The following is a 17,990-nucleotide window of genomic DNA, read 5'->3' on the forward strand; positions in this document are numbered from 1 at the left end:
GATGGATAGATTCTTGATCAGTAAGGGAATCAAGGGTTACGGGGAACGGGCAGGAAAGCGGACGTGAGGGATGTCGGATCAGCCATGACCCTGATGAATGGCGGAGCAGTCCTGAGGTTCCTGTGTCTTGTGGTCTCATTTAGTCCTTCCCTCCATTCACCTCCGTGGCCTCTCTGAAGTAAGGGCTTCTCTTTTCGTGCTGCCTTTTCATCCTCAGCAGTTTTTAACTCTGTAAAACCCAGGTTGGCTCGAGACGGGACTGCTCCCATATCTAAAAAAGGCTTTTCCTAATGTCCCTCTTGATCTCCTGTACAAGAAACAGCTCATTGTCTGACAGAGGAGTCTACTCAAACATGTACCCTCTCTTGAGATTATCTTTGTCTAACTTAGTAATGTCACTATCTCACTTTTCCTCTGATCATTCTCCCAAATTTCAATGTGCCAATTCGCAGCATCTGCTTTCATTTCACTTGAACACTTGGTCCACTGAAATCCAGACTGATATTGCAGAGTCCTAATTCTCAGCGATCAAAACTTAAGGCATGTATCTCACTCTCCCCTTCGATTGTAAGTTTGAACAATTCCAAGCTTGATGTTTAAAAGCCACATCTTGTCTTCTCCAAGGTAAAGTAAATGTTGCCGTAGTCCCAGATGACCATAGGCTGCTTTCCCCTTTGAGGGGGAGAGCTGACTGGTGGTGATTTAACCTGAGGATCACCACACCTCAGACGAGGAGCAAGGTTGAGAAGACGGGGCCTTCATTAATTACCTGTGCTGCTGGCCTCGTTTCCCATCACAAACCAGCCATCCAGCTAACTGAGCTAATGTCCCCAGTTAAATATTGGGAAGAAGAAAGCCATTTATTCTGTCCCTGCTGTAACCGGTGTTCCCTAGCTACCGACTCCCTCTCTCTCTCTCTCTGCCAACCACCTGAAGCTGAAACAGACTGTTTGCAATGTTAGAATCATAGAATTTACAGAACAGAAGGAGGCCTTTCGGCCCATCGAGTCTGCACTGACCCTCCGTAAGAGCACCCTACTTATGCCCAATCCCCGCCCCTATGCCTATAATCCCATCTAACGGGTAATTTAACACGACGAATCCACCTAACCTGCACATCTTTGGACTGTGGGAGGAAACCGGAGCACCCGGAGGAAACTCACGCGGATACGGGAAAATGTGCAAACTCCACATAAACAGCCACCCAAGGCCGGAATTGAACCCCGGTCCCTGTCGCTGTGAGGCAGCAGTACTAACCTCTCTGCCACCGTGTCACCCAAGTATGTCACGTTGTGTCATATTTGACTCCAAGGTGAGCTTCTGACCACATATCCACCTACTTCCAATGCGATAATATTGCCCAACTCCACCCTTCCCTCAGCTTATCTGCTGCTGAAACCGCCGTTTGCTGCCCTTGTTACCTCTGGGCTTGGCTGTTCCGAAGGATTCCCGGCTGGTTTCACGCATTCTACCCTCTGTAAATTGAGATTATTCAAAGTCCTGCTTTTTGTGTCCTTACTCACAATAAGTCACACACAACCTCCCTGCGATTTAGGAGCAGGAGTAGGCCACTCGGCCCCTCGAGTCTGCTCCGCCATTCAGTAAGATCTTGGCCGATCTGATTGTAACCTCAACCCCACATTCCCGCCTTTTTAAAAAGAAAAAAAGTCATTTACGGTGTTTGGGCGCGCTGGTTAGGCCAGCATTTATTGCCCATCCCCAGTTTCCCTTCAGAAGGTGATGTTGAGTTGCCTTCTTGAACCTCCACAGCCCTTGAGGTGTAGGGACACCCATTGTGCTGTTAGGGAGGGAGTTCCAGGATGTTGCCCCAGCGACAGTGAAGGAGCGGTGATATATTTCCAAGTCAGGGTGGTGAGTGACTTGGAGGGGAACCTCCAGGCGGTGGGGTTCCCAGATATCTGCTGCTCTTGTCTCCACTAGATGGCAGTGCCCATGGGTTTGGAAGGTGCTGTCTCAGGAACCTCTCGATCGGACCCGTTCACCCTTCACCTCTGTGCTTGCTGACCCACATTGGCTCCTGTCAAGCAATTCCTTGATTTAAGATTTTGATTCTAATGTTTTCAGATCCTTCCATGGTCTTGCCCCTCCCTATCTCTAACCTCCTCCAGTCCCACAACGCACCAAGATAACTGCTCCCTCCACTCTGGCATCCTGATTTTGGGTGTGCCGCCATCGGCAACGACCTTTCAACTGTCAATCGTATAAGCTCTGGAATTTCAGCCCTAAACCTCTCCACCTCTCTCTTATCATTTCAGGACACTCTTTAAAACCTAACGCTTTGAACAACCCCATCCACCCTAATATCGTCTTAAGTCATATTTTGCTTTATAATGAATTGCAAAGTGCCTTGGGACGCTTTTGTTAGGTTAAAGGTTCTATATTAATACAGATTGCTGTTTTAAAATGATACATTCACATCCCTTTATATTAAGGATGAAGTTCTTGGAAGGAAAACTTACAATATTGGTTATTTACCACTTCTCTCCCTTTCCTCTTAGTTTTTCAGACTTATTACTTCTGTCCTAAAATGCAGACGAACCAATCTGGGTGGAGCGAGGCACCAGGCTCTCCTTTTAACGCCAGCCCTGCAATCAATGCTACAGATCCGGATGGCGAGGCCCACGCCTGTGGGCGGGACACTGCTGTCCTCAGTCTGCTGTTGATGCTCGGTACCCTTTGGCTGGGCTACACTTTGTTTCAGTTCAAGAAAAGGTATTTTCCACAAAGCTCCCGGAGCGGAGAGCTTCCAAGGTGGCATTGTTCAACTTGTGCGTCCTCAACCCAGCTAGACCGACCCCCTCCCCTGGCCAGGTAGACTGACAGGAATAGGCCGCTCAGCACCCCCCCCCTCCAGCCTGCTCCACCATTCAATAAGATCACGGCTGATCTTATCGTAGCCTCGGCCCCACATTCCCGCCTGACCCCCGATAACCTTTCACCTAATCAGGAAACTATCCAGCTCTGCCTTAAATATGTTCAAAGACTCTGCTTCCACCGCCTTTTTGAGGGAGAAAATGCCAGTGTTTCAGGACACTCAGGGTGGGGGGGGGGGGGGGGAATTCTCCTCATCTCGTGTCTTAAATGAGTGAACGCCTAGTTCTAGATTCTCCCACAAGAGTATTGCCCATCGCAATGGTTACAGGCTACAGGTGGACAGGAACAGCACCATTTTCACAACATAGCAGTTGACAGTGTGGTTTTAATATTTAAAATGGTCATTTGCATTTCGTGTAAAGATACTTTCTGATGCAAGTTGACGAGTTGAGTTAAGCCCTACAACGGGTTTCATGGTAACACTTGAGGTCAGAGAGGCCTGAAGAGCACCTGTGTGCAAATCGTTGAAGGTCTTGGGACATTTAGAGAAGGCGGTTCTTTTTTTCAGAAAATATATAAGCACTTTGACTTATTAGAGGAGCTAGATAGGATATAACTTATTAGAGGAGTGAGATAGGATATAGAGCACAGAAAGAGGTCATTCAGCCCAACCAATCCATGCCAGAATATATGCTCTACTTCAACATTTCCCAGTTCTTCCTCATTTAAATCTACCATACATTTATCCAACCCTCCATCTTTGCTCGGGGTGGAGAGGGGGGGGGGGGGGAGAGTGAGTATGAGAGGGAAGGGGAGCAGGAAGGGGAAGGGGTGAGCGAGATGGAAAAGGGGGGAGGGGGAGGGGCATGGGGCGAGGGCGAAGGATATAGGGGAGGGATATGGGGTGAGGGGGAGGGTGGGGAGACTAGGCCAAGGGCGAGGGGTATGGGGCAAGGACAAGGACAAGGGGTATGGCGAGGGGAGGGTTATGGGGTAAGAGAGGGTCGGGGTATAGGGCGAGGGGGAAGACGTAGGGCAAGGGGGAGAGGGATGGGGCAAGAGTGAGGGGTATGGCAAGGGGAGAGGTAAGGAGGAGGGTGGGCGATACAGGGAGAGGGGGAAGTTATAGGGCGAGGGGGAGAGGTCTGGGGAAAGGACAAGGCATATGGACATGGGGAATGGGTATAGGGGAAGGGAGAGTGGCTCAGGGGGAGGGGCATGGGGTGAGCAGAATGGGAGCTCATAAGGGTGAGATTTTGTTAGATCTCGCGAGGCGTGGAAAGCTGGGTAGATCCCGGAAGAGGGATCTCTCGGCATCTCCTGGCCACATCGTGAACCGCCGGTAGCTCCCGCCCCAAGTGAGCAATCTGTCGCTCCCCTGGCTCTGTATTTTTCTCTCACAAACTATTAAGAATGTGGATTAAGGCATTCCGTTTCTCTTCCCTAAATCCTCTTCAAATGTGTGGGTATAATCCATCCACATGATCCTTCCTAGAACATAGAACAGACAATGCAGAAGGAGGCCATTCAGCCCATCGAGTCTGCACCGACCCACTTAAGCCCTCACTTCCACCTTATCCCCATAATCCAATAACCCCTCCTTACCTTTTTGGTCACTAAGGGCAATTTATCGTGGCCAATCCACCTAACCTGCACGTCTTTGGACTGTGGGAGGAAACCGGAGCACCCGGAAGAAACCCACGCAGACACGGGGAGAACGTGCAGACTCCACACGGACAGTGACCCAGCGGGGAATCGAACCTGGGACCCTGGAGATGTGAAGCCACGGTGCTATCCACTTGTGCTACCATGCTGCCCATCATCTCGGGTTGATTGTTTCATTTTTCAGCTTTTAATTTACAAAAACGAGGAAGTTATGGAGCACCTTTTAAATATCTCATCTAGATTTCAACTAGAGAATTGTCAATGCTTGAGTACCAGACTCGAGGAAGGATGGAAAGGCTTTTGAGAAAATGCAGGAGGAGGGGTATCCGAATTCTACAGGGTTCAGGGTCTTTCTGGAGAAATTGGGTTATTCCCCTTTGCACAAAATAGACGACAAAGACATTTGATCGTGGCATTCAAAATCAAAATTTTGGGAGAGCAAATAGGGAGAAACCGTTTCCAACAATCAAAGGGATTACAGCCCCAGATCATACTCCAATAGTGGCTAGGATTCTGGACCAAAACCCCAATATTTTAGTTTATTTTGTAAGACTGTGTGGAAAGAATACTTTGCTCCAGGAGTGATTGCACAAAGAAATAGTGATTTGGTATTTTAAAACAAAACTTTATTATTAGCACAAAATTGAACTCTTCAGCAACGCACCTGAAACCAGTTTACAATTACCCCTTAAACAATACTACTAAATATAGTAAGTACAATACCTTAAATCACATCTATTCCCAATTAAACAACAAGTAGGGAAAAACATACAGTTCCGAACACATCCTACATCCCGATGAATTGCTTTCCAGAACAGATTTGGTTCCTGTTAGAACCCCTGCAGATTATGGCTGGATGTCTTCAAAGAGCTGTTTCAACTGTTTTATTTCAGCTTCTTCCTTGTCCTCAGACAAGTCAGTACTGTTTTCAATACTATTAATTGGTTTTAAATTATCCGACTGTGGGAGTCAAAGATCTTTCTTGTAAGGGTAGTCAGATCAAAACTCGATGGCGAAGCTTTCTCAAAATGTCTGAATGCCTTGGGTTTCACCCAGCAATGACATCATCTCCACAAGCAGAAAACACATCAACTCCCCCCTAGTCAAACAACAGTGTGTTAGCCCAGGCTTTTACAACAGTCAATTTCACCTCTGGCTCTAAAGCTTTCTGGTTTTGCGAAACAAGATTTTTTTGAAAACATGATTACTGCGGTCAAACACACTCTAACCCAGGCCTTTACCCTTAACTTGCCAAATGCTTAGACTCCAATGTATCTAAAATCCTGCATCGCAACAGAGGACACAGATTTAAGGGGATTGGTAAAAGAACCCAATTCTTTTGGGTGACACGAAGAGGTGACACGAAGAAACGTTTTTCCTATACAGTGAGTTGCTGTGAAGGTGCTGCCTGAAAGGGCGGCACAAGCTGATTCAACAGTAACATCCAAAAGATAATGATGGAAGTACGTGAAGGGGTAACGTTTTGAAGGACCGTGAGGAAAGCACAGGAGCATGAGCTTAATTGGAAAGCTCCGCCAAGGAATCAGCACTGAATGACCTTGTTTGACGCTGTATGATTATATGATGCTGGGTATGATTGTCTCTGATTGTAGTCCTCCCCCTCAATTCAGGAGCCAAATTTCTTGCCCAAGTTACCACTCCAAACCTACACTGCGGTTTGCCTGTAGTTCAGTAATTTGGGAGTTATTTGCCTGCTCGTCCTGTCAGTTGGCAATGGCCGTGACAGTGAGAAGGGAGCCGTGTGTGATTGAAATGAGAATCAATACCCAAGTGAGCGCTAGTCATGACTGAGTGAGTAGTATCTTTTTGTTTGGATGCAGCTGATGTGGGAGACAATTTTAGACATTAAGTTGTGGTGTAGTCAATTAGCAAGATGGGGCGGAATATTCCGACCCCCGCAGGGTCGGAGAATCGCCGGGAGCTGGCATGAATCCCGCCCCCGCCGGTTGCCGAATTCTCTGGCACTGGATATTCGGCGGTGGCGGGAATCGCGCCGCGCCGGTCGGCGAGCCCCCCCCCGGCGATTCTCCGGCCCGTGATGGGCCGAAGTCCCGCTGCTGGAATGCCTGTCCCGCCGGCGAGGATCAACCCACCTCTCTTCCCAGTGGGACTAGGCGGCGCGGGTGGGCTCCGGGGTCCTGGGGGGGCGCGGGGCGATCTGGCCCCGGGGGATGCCCCCACGGTGTCCTGGCCCGCGATCGGGGCCCACCAATTCACGGGCGGGCCTGTGCAATGGGGGCACTCTTTTCCCTCCGCCTCGGCCACAGTCGCCATGGCCGACGCGGAAGAGACCCCCCCGCCGCCCCCCTGCGCATACGCGGGGATGACGTCAGCAGCCGCTGACACTCCCACGCGTGCGTGCCAAAGGTCTTTCCCACCAGCTGGCGGCGCGCCAACCACTCCGGCGCGGGGCTAGCCCCTCAAGGTGAGAGCTTGGCCCCTAAAGGTGCAGAGTGGTTCACGCCACTCTATCCCGCCGGGACCCCCCGCCCTGCCGGGTAGGGGAGAATCCCGCCCATGGTTTTTAATCATATTTCTAAGGTCCACCTGGGTTGCCTCCAATCATCCAGGGTTCAACAACGCCAATGGAGTCATTGACCAACCTTAACAGTTGATCTCTATCAACGAGCCTAACAGCAGGCTCGGAGAGAACCTTGCTTCTCTTAAGTGTTGCACTTGCCAAATCTCAAATTGCTCCCATATTATATCCTTAAATGTTATCATTTTGCCAAAAAAATTTGTGTATTTATTAGAACTGTGCAGGCAACTGGCCTTAAGAAAGATGAGCCGTTAAACAAATATTTAGTGTATTATTGAACAATAGTGTTGGCCTCTGTGCAAATTTTAATGTGATTGTGTGCTGATTTTTATGAGTCTAGCCAGGCCAACATCTATTGTTGCTTCATTTGGGTTTTTTTTGTTTCAAAAATTACATTTTATCACTTGGGCGTACTTTTAAAAATGCTATTTTTTTCTTACAGCCCTTTCCTGCATGCCAGGGTCCGAGAAACCCTGTCTGATTGTGCCTTGCCCATATCTGTGGTGGTCTTTTCATTTGTGGGATCGTACCTTTTTAGAGATATCAAGGGTACGTTCATCCAGTCACTTCCATGTATCATTTTAGCATTATTCTGGGGTTACTCTTGCTTGGCTCCGTTCAGTTGGATCGCCCTCCCATTCCACCGCCTCCGCCTACTGTCGCTTTCCCTCCCTTTGCCAGAAGCAGCTTGCTGCATAATCGTGTTGCGCCTGCGGTGGTAATTATCGAAGCTGCGGGATTGCGATTGATGCCTTCAACAAGATTGTTGAAGAGTTTCACTGAGGAGTTGTGGGGGGGCGGGGGGGCTTTTGATTTAAGTGAATGGTGAAGAAGTGTGCATTAGTATTTAAGTGGTTGTTCAAAGAATGGGTGAGCATTATACAATAAGGTGGTGGGGGAGAGAATGATGAGTCTTCAAATAAATTGAACTCTTGTCAGTGAATGAAGCAACATCTATTAGATGAGCTTTTCCGTTTGTAATCGGTCCAAGGGCATGGTGAGTGTGCTGTGTTGGAACCTCTTCAGATACTCTAGAGCTTACTCAACTTTGGATGAACTTAAATTTTGTAGATGGGCGTTGGTGGGAGTAGAAAAAAAACATTGGCAGAAAAGATGAAACACTGTTTTGAGCAGTTTTTTAAAATATATTCTTTCAAGGCATATTTCCTTCTCTAAAGGACGTTCGAGAAATAAAATTACAATTGATGATAGTTTGATGATCACCTATCAGTAAGCCGTAACTTTTAAATTCCAGGTTTTATGCGTTGAGTTTAAATTCCATTAACTGAAGTGGTGGGATTTGAACCCTTGTCCCCACAGCATTAGCCTGCTTACTAGTCCAGTGACCTTAGCATATCCCCATAAAGAGGGGTTACGCAGGGTTTGTTTGCAATCAAGAGCTGCATATGTGGTTTAGATGACAAACTAAAAACAGAGCAATCAAGGATAAGGGGTGGGAATTATTGACGGAACTTGACAGACACAAAGAAACAATCAAAAGAACATCAACTACAACCCTCGTTAGAGTGATTGGAGAGGAGACTAGCTAATCATCAACATCCTTTTAGTGGAAAGTTATGTCGATGGTAATTTGCTGAGTGCTTCATGCTTGGATCCTTTTGCTGTCTTCAGGGATTCACTTGCAATCACAATGGACATTGCTGGCATTTTCAATACCAGAGTCCCACAGGTACAGAGAAGGCCAGCTAAGAATAAGACATTTTACAGAAATGAAAAAGATACTTTGGGCGGCACGGTGGCAGTGGTTAACACTGCTGCCTCACAGCGCCAGGGACCCGGCCTTGGGTGACTCTGTGAAGTTTGCCATTCCCCCCATGTCTGCCTGGGCTTCCTCCGAGTGCTCCAGGTTCCTCCCACAGTCCAAAGGTGTGAAGGTTAGGTGGATTGGCCATGATAAATTGCCCCTTAGTATTCAAAGATTTGCAGTTTATCTGGGGTTGCCGGGATGGGGTGGGGGAGTGGGCCTAGGTGGGGTGCTCTTTCAGAAGGTCGGTGCTGACTTGGTCGGCTGAATGGCCTCCTCCCGCACCAATGATTCTCCAAATGTGCAGCCAGGAGACAACCGGAGAAAAAATTCCCTGACAATATTTGAAGTTTGGATCCTTCTGCAAATAAAAAACCTGCCTGTGTGCAGTGCCTTGAGCACAACCAATACAGTGTAGTTGCAATATTGGGGAACATGGAATTATCCCACAACAGCCAATGAGATAAATGACTGGATAATTGTTAAGGTAGATACATCAGCCAGCACACAAGGAGAATTCCCCTTCCCTCCTCCAAGCAATGCATTGGGATCTTATCGACTCACCTGAGATGGGAGATGGAGACTCCATGAGGAACTGGGAGTGTTACCCAGATTATCATTGGAGTGAACAAGCTTTGGATTTGGAAGTGTGTGTTAGCACTGAGTCAAGTTGACACTTTTAGTAAAGAGAGGCAAGTTTGCAGACATGAAGGCTTGTATCAATGAATATCACCAAAAGGAGCCTGTGAAATGGCTCAGAAGAAGATTTTAACTCTCCAAATGTTGCTGCAACTTCTTCCAAACAACCACAGACCTCCTTGGTTTCTACCCATGGGGATTGCTATTCTCTCAATGGAGTTACTGCGGTTTGCACCTGGTAACTTAACCAAAAGGGTGCACTAAGTGCTCTGCAATATTCAGTATATAATTCTACCTCCACCACACCTCTGATTTTCATTGCTTCACCAATGGTGTCCATGATTTCCATGTGTGTAACCCCTGAGCTCTGGAATGAACTCAATAAACTTCTTTCCTTCATTCTCCGGCATTGGGCATATTGTTTTAAACTTGAGTACATCCAGTTACAAGATGCTGTGTGGAGTTGTTACTGTTTTCACTATACTGCTCTCTGTTGCCTTAGGCTGTCATTTAGTGACCTGCCAGTGGGTTGGAATTTTCCTCGCCATGTGTGTCCTTGTGCGAGTGGAGCAGGCAAACTCTTCATCAGTGCAAAGCATGATCAAGAATATGAATGACCTCTGGTTGTAACAGGAGACCACCTACTTATCATCACAACTTGTCATTGCGACTAATCAGATGGTGCGGGAAGAAAAACCTTGCATTTTTTAGTTCTAGAATCCCTACAGCGCAGAAGGAGGCCATTCGGCCTTCAGGCTCCATTGTTGACACCTTGGGCTGGATTTTCCGCCTCGCAACGGCAGGAATGTGAATCGCAAACTGGTGGAGAATTGGGCGTCATGCGGGAATCGAGCTTTGCCCCAGCGGCGATTCCAGCGCCATTCTCCGGTGCCTCTCTGGTGGTGAAAATGAGGTTTGCGCCCCGCACTGGAGGAGAATATAAAACTGGCGTTTGCAAGGCTTTAAACCCCCCCCCCCTCTCGGGCAGAAGTTATGCAGGCGTAAATTAGTGTCAATATTTACAAATGGGGCCTGGGCACAGTGGCTGCTGAGCGGGAGGCTAAATAAATGTTGAAAAACCTGTGGAAATTGACAGACTTGCTGGGAGGTGGCTGCCTGGGCCAGGGTGAGTAGTGACTCCCACCACCCTTCCAGATTACAAGCTGTTTCCTCTGGGTAAGGTTGGCAAAGCTAACTGCCTCTGCTACCACTTCCCAGGTTGTGTTCAGGAGGGCAGGGAGTCTGCGGCCCACCCTGGGGAAAAGTGTCCCTTCGCTGCTTATTGGCATCGAGCTGTAGATCCGACTCCCGTCCTGGGGCGGGGTCTTCTCTGAGCCATTTTTGTGGCTACAGTGAGTATGTGGTAAGCGGAGCATATAAAACCAGCTCCAGCAGTCAGGCTCTTTAGCGCTAATTCCCGTTCCAGCCGTTAGAACGCCCGCTGGGTTGGGAATTACTCTGAATTCATGCTGGCGGAGTGCTGGCCCATTTCCATGGCCTGATCCGCTTACCGAACAGTGCCCCCAACGGGCACGTAAATCACACGCAGTTCAGTCCTGGCGGGCGTGGGTTTCGCCCCCACAATCCAAAGATGTGCAGGCTAGGTGGACTGGCCACACTAAATTGCCCCTCAATTGGAAAAAATGAATTGGGCACACTAAATTTATTTTAAAAATAAACAAATTCAGTCCTGGCGGCAACACGTGGGACGCAATTTACTGGCCTTATCGTGCCCAACTTGGTGATGCGATGAGGCCGGTGTATGTTGCAAGTGGCCACTCGCAAGATTTGCTATCCCTGAGACGCCTCGTGAGATTAATCCGGACCCCGCGAGATGTCACTATCTGGATTTTACCTGTGATGGGAAAGACCCAGATCAGCATATTTAAATATGCATATATCGGATTTTCCCAGTGCCCGGGAGCTAACGGCTGAGGCCTTGACTGGGCGCCATTTAGTGCTGGTCCACATAGAAGGTTATCTAGGATTGCAACCGGATTTTGATCAATTGGGCCAGTGAGTCGATGAATGGCATATGGAGTTTAATGTAGATAAATGTGAGGTGATGCATTTTGGTCGATCGAATCGAGGCAGGACCTACTCAGTTAATGGTGGGGAGAGTTATAGAACAACAAAATCTAAGCAGTACAGGTTCATAGCTCCTTGAAAATGGAGTCACAGGTGGACGGAGTAGTGACGGTAGCACAGTTGGTAGCACTGTTGCTTCACAGCTCCAGGGTCTCAGGTTCAATTCCCTGCTGGGTCACTGTCTGTGCAGAGTCTGCACGTTCTCCCCGTGTCTGCGTGGGTTTCCTCGGGGTGCTCCTGTTTCCTCCCACAAGTCCCGAAAGACGCGCTGTCAGGTAATTTGGACATTCTGAATTCTCCCTCAGTGTACCCGAACAGGTGCTGGAATGTGACGACTAGGGGATTTTCACAGTAACTTCATTACAGTGTCAATGTAAGCGTACTTGTGACAATAAAGATAATAAAAGAGAAGGCATTCAGTATGCTTGGCTTCATTGGTCAGAACATTGAATACAGGAGTTGGGACATCTTGCTGAAGTTGTACAAGACAATGGTGAGGGTACACTTGGAATATATAGTTCTGGTCACCCTATTATAGAAAGGATATTATTAAACTAGAAAGAGTGCAGAAGACATTTACGAGGATGCTACCAGAACTTGATGGTCTGAGTTAAAGGGAGAGGTTGGATAGACTGGAACTTTTTCCCCTGGAGTGCAGGAGGCTTAGGGGTGATCTTATAGAGGTCTATAAAATAATGAGGGGCATAGATGAGGTAGATCGTCAACATATTGTCCCAAAGGCAGGGGAGCCCAAAACTAGAGGGCATAGGTTTAGGTGAGCGGGGAGAGATACAGAAGGATCCAGAGGGGCAATTTTTTCACACAGAGGGTGGTGAGTGTCTGGTACGAGCAGCCAGAGGCAGTAGTAGAGGCGGGTACAATTTCATAAGAAGCATTTAGACAGTTATGTGGGAAAACTGGGTACAGGGTGTATTGGGCCAAATGTGGGCAATTGGGATTAGCTTAGTGGTAAAAGCTGGGCGGCATGGACAAGTTGGGCCGAAGGGCCTGTTTCCATGCTGTAAACCTCCATGACTATGACTAATGTGAAGCAGGCCTAACGTTACCCGGGGGGGGGGGGGTTCCCAGGCCTTTGAAGACCCCTAAGCGGTCGGGGGAAGAGTAGGATGGTCCCCTGGCTCTTCCTCTGGCAGCTGGGCACCTTGGCACTGCACCTGGCACTGACTGGGTGCCCAGGTGCCAGAGTGGCACTGCCAAAGACCAGGGTCTTGGGGGGGGGGGTGGGGGGGGCATGCACATGAAAGGGCGGGATGAGGGGGTATGAAGAGTGGGGGTGTGAAAGGCGGGTATGAAGGGGCCTCATAAAAGTTGGGGGTATTAAGGGTGGGACTCTTGAAAGGGGAGGAGGCCCGAAAGGGGGGCTGGAGAGACCTGCAAAGGGGGAGGCCCTCAGCAATCCCATAGCGGGGTGTCCTCACTTGGTGTGGGGTAATGCCCATGTGCATGAGGGGGTGACATTGCCCGTGGGTGGGTGTGTAGGGAACCCTCAAGCTCACTGAGCGATCATGGCGTCCAACCTCTGGTGGGTCGGCCTCTTCGGCGAGTTCAGCCCCCCAGTTACTAAGAGTGGGCTTGTAAGTCCCCAAGGCCTAATAAAATGTCTGAGGGTACGATTTAACAGAAAGGTTTCTAAAGGCGGGATTTAACTAAATGGGAACAAAGTCTCATAGCGAGCACGTTTAGCCACGTGTTTCCCGGCATTCGCAGTGCCGAGGAACACAATGCTGTCGAACGGCACCTGGGTTAGATAGGGAGCCTCAGCCACGACCGCACATTGCCCTGTTTTGTGCGCTGAAGTGCTCACTGGAACACCTCAGTGTAGGAGAGATCAGACGCCATTTTAAATGGTGACCCGATCACTGGGGCCCTGAAGCGATCCTCAGCCCCCCAAGCCCCAACACATTATGGGAGTGTCTCCAGACCACATCCTCCCTCCAACAACTGCACGGGGCGCCAGCTTGGCCCCTTGGCAGTGCCAACATGCCACCCAGGCTGGCAGGGTGCCTGGGTGGTTCCAGCAGTGCAATGGTGCAGTCTGGCGGTGCCTCGGTGCCAGGGGAGAGCCAGGGTGCCACCCTGTCCTGTCCCCAAACACCTGGGGGTTTTCAACTGGGAGACGCCCAGGTGCCAGACCACAAGGTCCACGTTTGTGTGGACCAGTGCTAAATGGCATCCGGCTGTTAAACCCACTGAACCGTGCGTGACTGGGTCCTGCCCATTGTGAGCGGGACCCAGATCATGATGTCTTGTGAGATCTAATTTTAGGTCTTGTGAGGCGAGGCATTGCGGCCATTGGGGATTTTGGGGTGGCCTCTCACGGCATTTAGTGGCTGCGTTCTGCTCCGATTCCGGCGGGACGTGGCCAGTAGATTGCGTCCTAGGTGCGGTTGAATAGCAGTGTGGACCTCACCCAAAAAGCCGATGGAAAAACTCCTGCCAAACACTCCAAAAATGACACTTAGGTGGGATTGCTGGTCCGCGCCGGCCGCAAGATCGGCAAGGGCGGGATGCGGACTATGTAAAGATTCATTGACCTCGGGCGGGAATTTCCGGTCACCGGGCGAACGCAGCCGGAGAATCCCGCCCTGAGAAATACTTTGGTTGAGTCGCGCCCTTAGTGTCCCAAACGGAGAATCCTGCCCCTTCTTTCACCAAATGCATTCGTACAAGAATCTCACTCAAAGCTTCTCACTTTGACTGTTTTTGACCATCTTTCCTTGCATGGCTCTACCAACTGTTGTTAACACCCCTATGAAGCATATTGGGATATTTCACATTGTTAAAAAATAATATATAAATGCAAGTTGTTGTAGCTTAAGGATCAACCCATTTTCGAATAAAACCACCAGGCCAGACTGTGATCTCTTTTCTAATACAGGACATGTGACTAATTTGGATTGCCATGTGACTGCACCAACAGGGAGAAGGATTCACCAGTTTGGGTGTGTGCACGAGTAGGCTATTTAATGCCTTGAATTCCATTGAATATCTAATTAATGCAAATTTGCGCATTTTAAGTGGATTGTGCCCAGCTCATCTAAACGTTAGGAATAAACGCAAGCAACCATTTGGGGCTTTGATTTCACGAGTTGTACATAACAGTTTATTGTTCATTTATTTGTTTTAATGCTGACACATTCCATTCCTAACTTTGGTTTTTATTTCTATTTTCAGTTGCTTCATTTAGTTATAATCCCAATAAGGGCTTATTCAACCTGGCCCCATTTCACCTCCTCTCTATTGGAGCAATATTCGGCGGGATGGGTTTGGGTTTCCTCCTCTCGATGCTCTTCTACTTGGAACAGAACATCGTGATGTCATTAACAAATGCCCCTCAGAACAGGTAAGGTACCAAATGTAATGAACTTTCCCTACCTAGGGTGGCCTCATGCATTCGGTAAAATCTCCTCCAGACTTGCTTCCCAATTCGTCCCCTTCATTCTTCAGAGTCTGTCCTTCTGCTCGTTCTCTCTCAACTTTGGTGTAGGTCTTCAACTATTGAGATGTGTTTTCTGAACACTCCCTTCCTGAAGTCTTATCATCTCGCAACATCCATTCCCTGCTTTCAAAATCCTTCTTGGAAACCATCTGTTCCCTCTGTCATCTTCCCTACTAATTTATCCAGTTGCAACATTTGTGTTTTTGTTTTTCCCAAAACGTTCCCGGTGATCTGCCCTCCAAATCTTTGATAAGGCTGCAGTTGGATCATTGGCCCAGATTTTCGAAGATATGGGCCGGGATTCTCCAACCCAGCGGCGGGTCTGAGAATCCCGGGGGGGGGGGGGGGGGGGGGGGGGGGGGGGGGCGGTCGACACCGGCTTCCCCATTCTCCAGTGCCGATTCTCGGGCGCCCGTGGGATTCCCGCCGCGCCGGAGATTCTTCGGGCCCCAATGGACCGAGTGGCCGGCGGGTTTGGCTGAGTCCCGCCGGTGTGGGTTACTCAGGTACCACACGACGGGACCTGGAAGGTGAGTCTGCGGGGGCCGTCCTGGAGGGGGGGGGGGGTGCGGGGGGCGGCGAGGTGATCCGACCCCGGGGGGTGCCCCCATGGTGGCCTGGCCCGCGATTGGGGCCTACCGATCCGCGGGCGGGCTGGTTCTGTGGGGGCCTACTTTACTCCACGCCAGGCCCATGTAGGGTTCCGCCATATTGCCCATGAGCCGGTGCGGAGAATGGAACCCCCGCGCATGCGCAGAACGGCCAGCTGTTCCGCGCATGCGCGGAAATATGCCGGCCGTGCTGCTCATGCGCGGAATCATGCCGGCAGTTTTCCGCATGCGCAAACTCGCACCGGCCGTTCTGCACCGGCTGCAGCTGCAGGTACCACTCGGCGCCCTAGGAAGGGGAGAATTCTTCACTTTCGGGGACTGTTGACGCCGGAGTGGTTGGTGCCGGTTTTCACGGCTGCGTGCGGACAGAGCCCCATTATTAGAGAATCCCGCCCATGGGTCTCGATGCCTGAAACCTCAGATGCAGAAGTCCCGCCCCTATTTCAGGCAGATCCTATTTTTGCCGGGTGGATGGGTGGGGAGATGGGGTTGGGATGTGAATCATACATATGGGAAACTTGAAATCAGCAGGACCGTCATTGGACTCAATATTTGCGGGAGCAGGCTTTTTCCTGTGGTGTCTGACTTATCATTTTTTGAAAATATATTTTTATTAAAGTTTTTTTAACAAAACAAAACAATTTTTTCCCCTTACAAACAATGAACCCCCCCTCCCCCCGTAACAAAATAACGCACAATCGCCCTGAGCAAGATATATACATGGTAAGATGAAATATTTACAGAGCTTTATACACTGGCTCTCGCCCATTCGTGCCAGTTTCCCCCACCCTTCATGTTATCCCCCGCTCGTCCGTCCCCTCAAGCAATCTCTCGTCGTCGTAGTCTTCCCCCCCCCCCGCCCGTTGCTGCTGCTGCTGACCGACCTTCCTCTAATGCTCCGCGAGATAGTCTAGGAACGGTTGCCACCGCCTGTAGAACCCCTGCGCAGACCCCCTCAAGGCAAACGCAATCCTTTCCAACTTTATGAACCCAGCCATGTCGTTTGTCCAGGCCTCCACGCTGGGGGGCTTCGCCTCCTTCCACATTAGCAAGATCCTTCGCCGGGCTAATAGGGACGCAAAGGCCAGGATGCCGGCCTCTTTCGCCTCCTGCACTCCCGGCTCGTCCACTACTCCAAATATTGCTAGCCCCCAGCTTGGTTTGACCCGGACTTTCACCACCTGAGATATTGCTCCCGCCACTCCTCTCCAGAGCCCCTCCAGTGCCGGGCATGGCCAAAACATATGGACATGGTTCGCTGGACTCCCTGAACACCTTTTACATCTGTCCTCTACCCCAAAGAACCTACTCAACCTCGCCCCCGTCAAGTGCGCTCTGTGAACCACCTTAAATTGTATCAGGCTGAGCCTGGCACATGAGGAGGAAATGACCCTACCCAGGGCATCAGCCCACTAACCTTCCTCGATCTCCTCCACCAACTCCTCCTCCCATTTACCCTACAGCTCTTCTACCAGCGCTGCCCCCTCTTCTTTCATCTCTTGGTGTATTGCCGAAACCTTGCCCTCCCCGACCCATACACCTGAGATCACCCTGTCTTGAATTTCCTGTGTCGGGAGCAGCGGGAATTCCCTCACCTGTCGCCTCACAAAAGCCCTCACCTGCATATATCTGAATGCATTTCACGGGGGTAGCTCAAACTTCTCCTCCAGTGCCCCTTGGCTCGCAAATGTCCCATCGATGAACAGGTCCCCCATTCTTCTAATCCCCGCCCGATGCCAGCCCTGGAACCCCCCGTCCATCTTCCCCGGGACAAACCAGTGGTTACCCCTGATCGGGGACCACACCGAGGCTCCCACTGCACCCCTATGCCGTCTCTACTGGCCCCAGATCCTGAACGTTGCCGCCACCACTGGGCTCGTGGTGTACTTTGATGGCGAGAGCGGCAACGGTGCCGTCGCCAGCGCCCCCAAGCTCGTTCCTTTGCAGGACGCCATCTCCATCCTCTTCCATGCCGCCCCTCCCCCTCCATAACCCACTTACGGATCATCGCCACGTTTGCTGCCCAGTAGTAGCTCCCTAGGTTTGGCAGCGCCAGCCCTCCTCGGTCCCTACTGCGCTCCAAGTACCCTCTCCTTACCCTCGGGGTTTTGTTCGCCCACACAAACCCCATAATACTCCTACCTACTCTCTTGAAAAAGCCTTTGGTGATCACGATGGGGAGGCACTGGAACACAAACAAAAACCTCGGAAGGACCACCATTTTTACCGACTGCACTCTACCCGCCAACGAGAGCGGCAACATGTCCCATCTTTTAAAGTCCACCTCCATTTGGTCCACCAACCTCGTCAGATTCAGTTTGTGTAGGGCCCCCCAGCTCCTGGCTATCTGGATCCCTAGATACCGAA

At 50.1% G+C, this 17,990-nt stretch overlaps 1 protein-coding gene across 5 annotated transcripts in view; it reads left to right on the forward strand.

Moving 5' to 3' along the window:
* Nucleotides 1-17,990, forward strand: part of slc4a11 (solute carrier family 4 member 11) — a 400,651-nt gene that overhangs the window by 345,620 nt on the left and 37,041 nt on the right. For all 5 annotated transcript variants that reach the window (XM_072497675.1, XM_072497673.1, XM_072497671.1 and 2 more), the window contains 3 exons: nt 2,520-2,733; nt 7,503-7,609; nt 14,748-14,916. In XM_072497675.1, coding sequence (XP_072353776.1) covers nt 2,520-2,733; nt 7,503-7,609; nt 14,748-14,916 — 490 coding nt within the window. The remainder of the gene's footprint in view (nt 1-2,519; nt 2,734-7,502; nt 7,610-14,747; nt 14,917-17,990) is intronic.

Source organism: Scyliorhinus torazame, chromosome 3 (genome assembly GCF_047496885.1).
Source record: "Scyliorhinus torazame isolate Kashiwa2021f chromosome 3, sScyTor2.1, whole genome shotgun sequence".
NCBI lineage: Eukaryota > Metazoa > Chordata > Chondrichthyes > Carcharhiniformes > Scyliorhinidae > Scyliorhinus > Scyliorhinus torazame.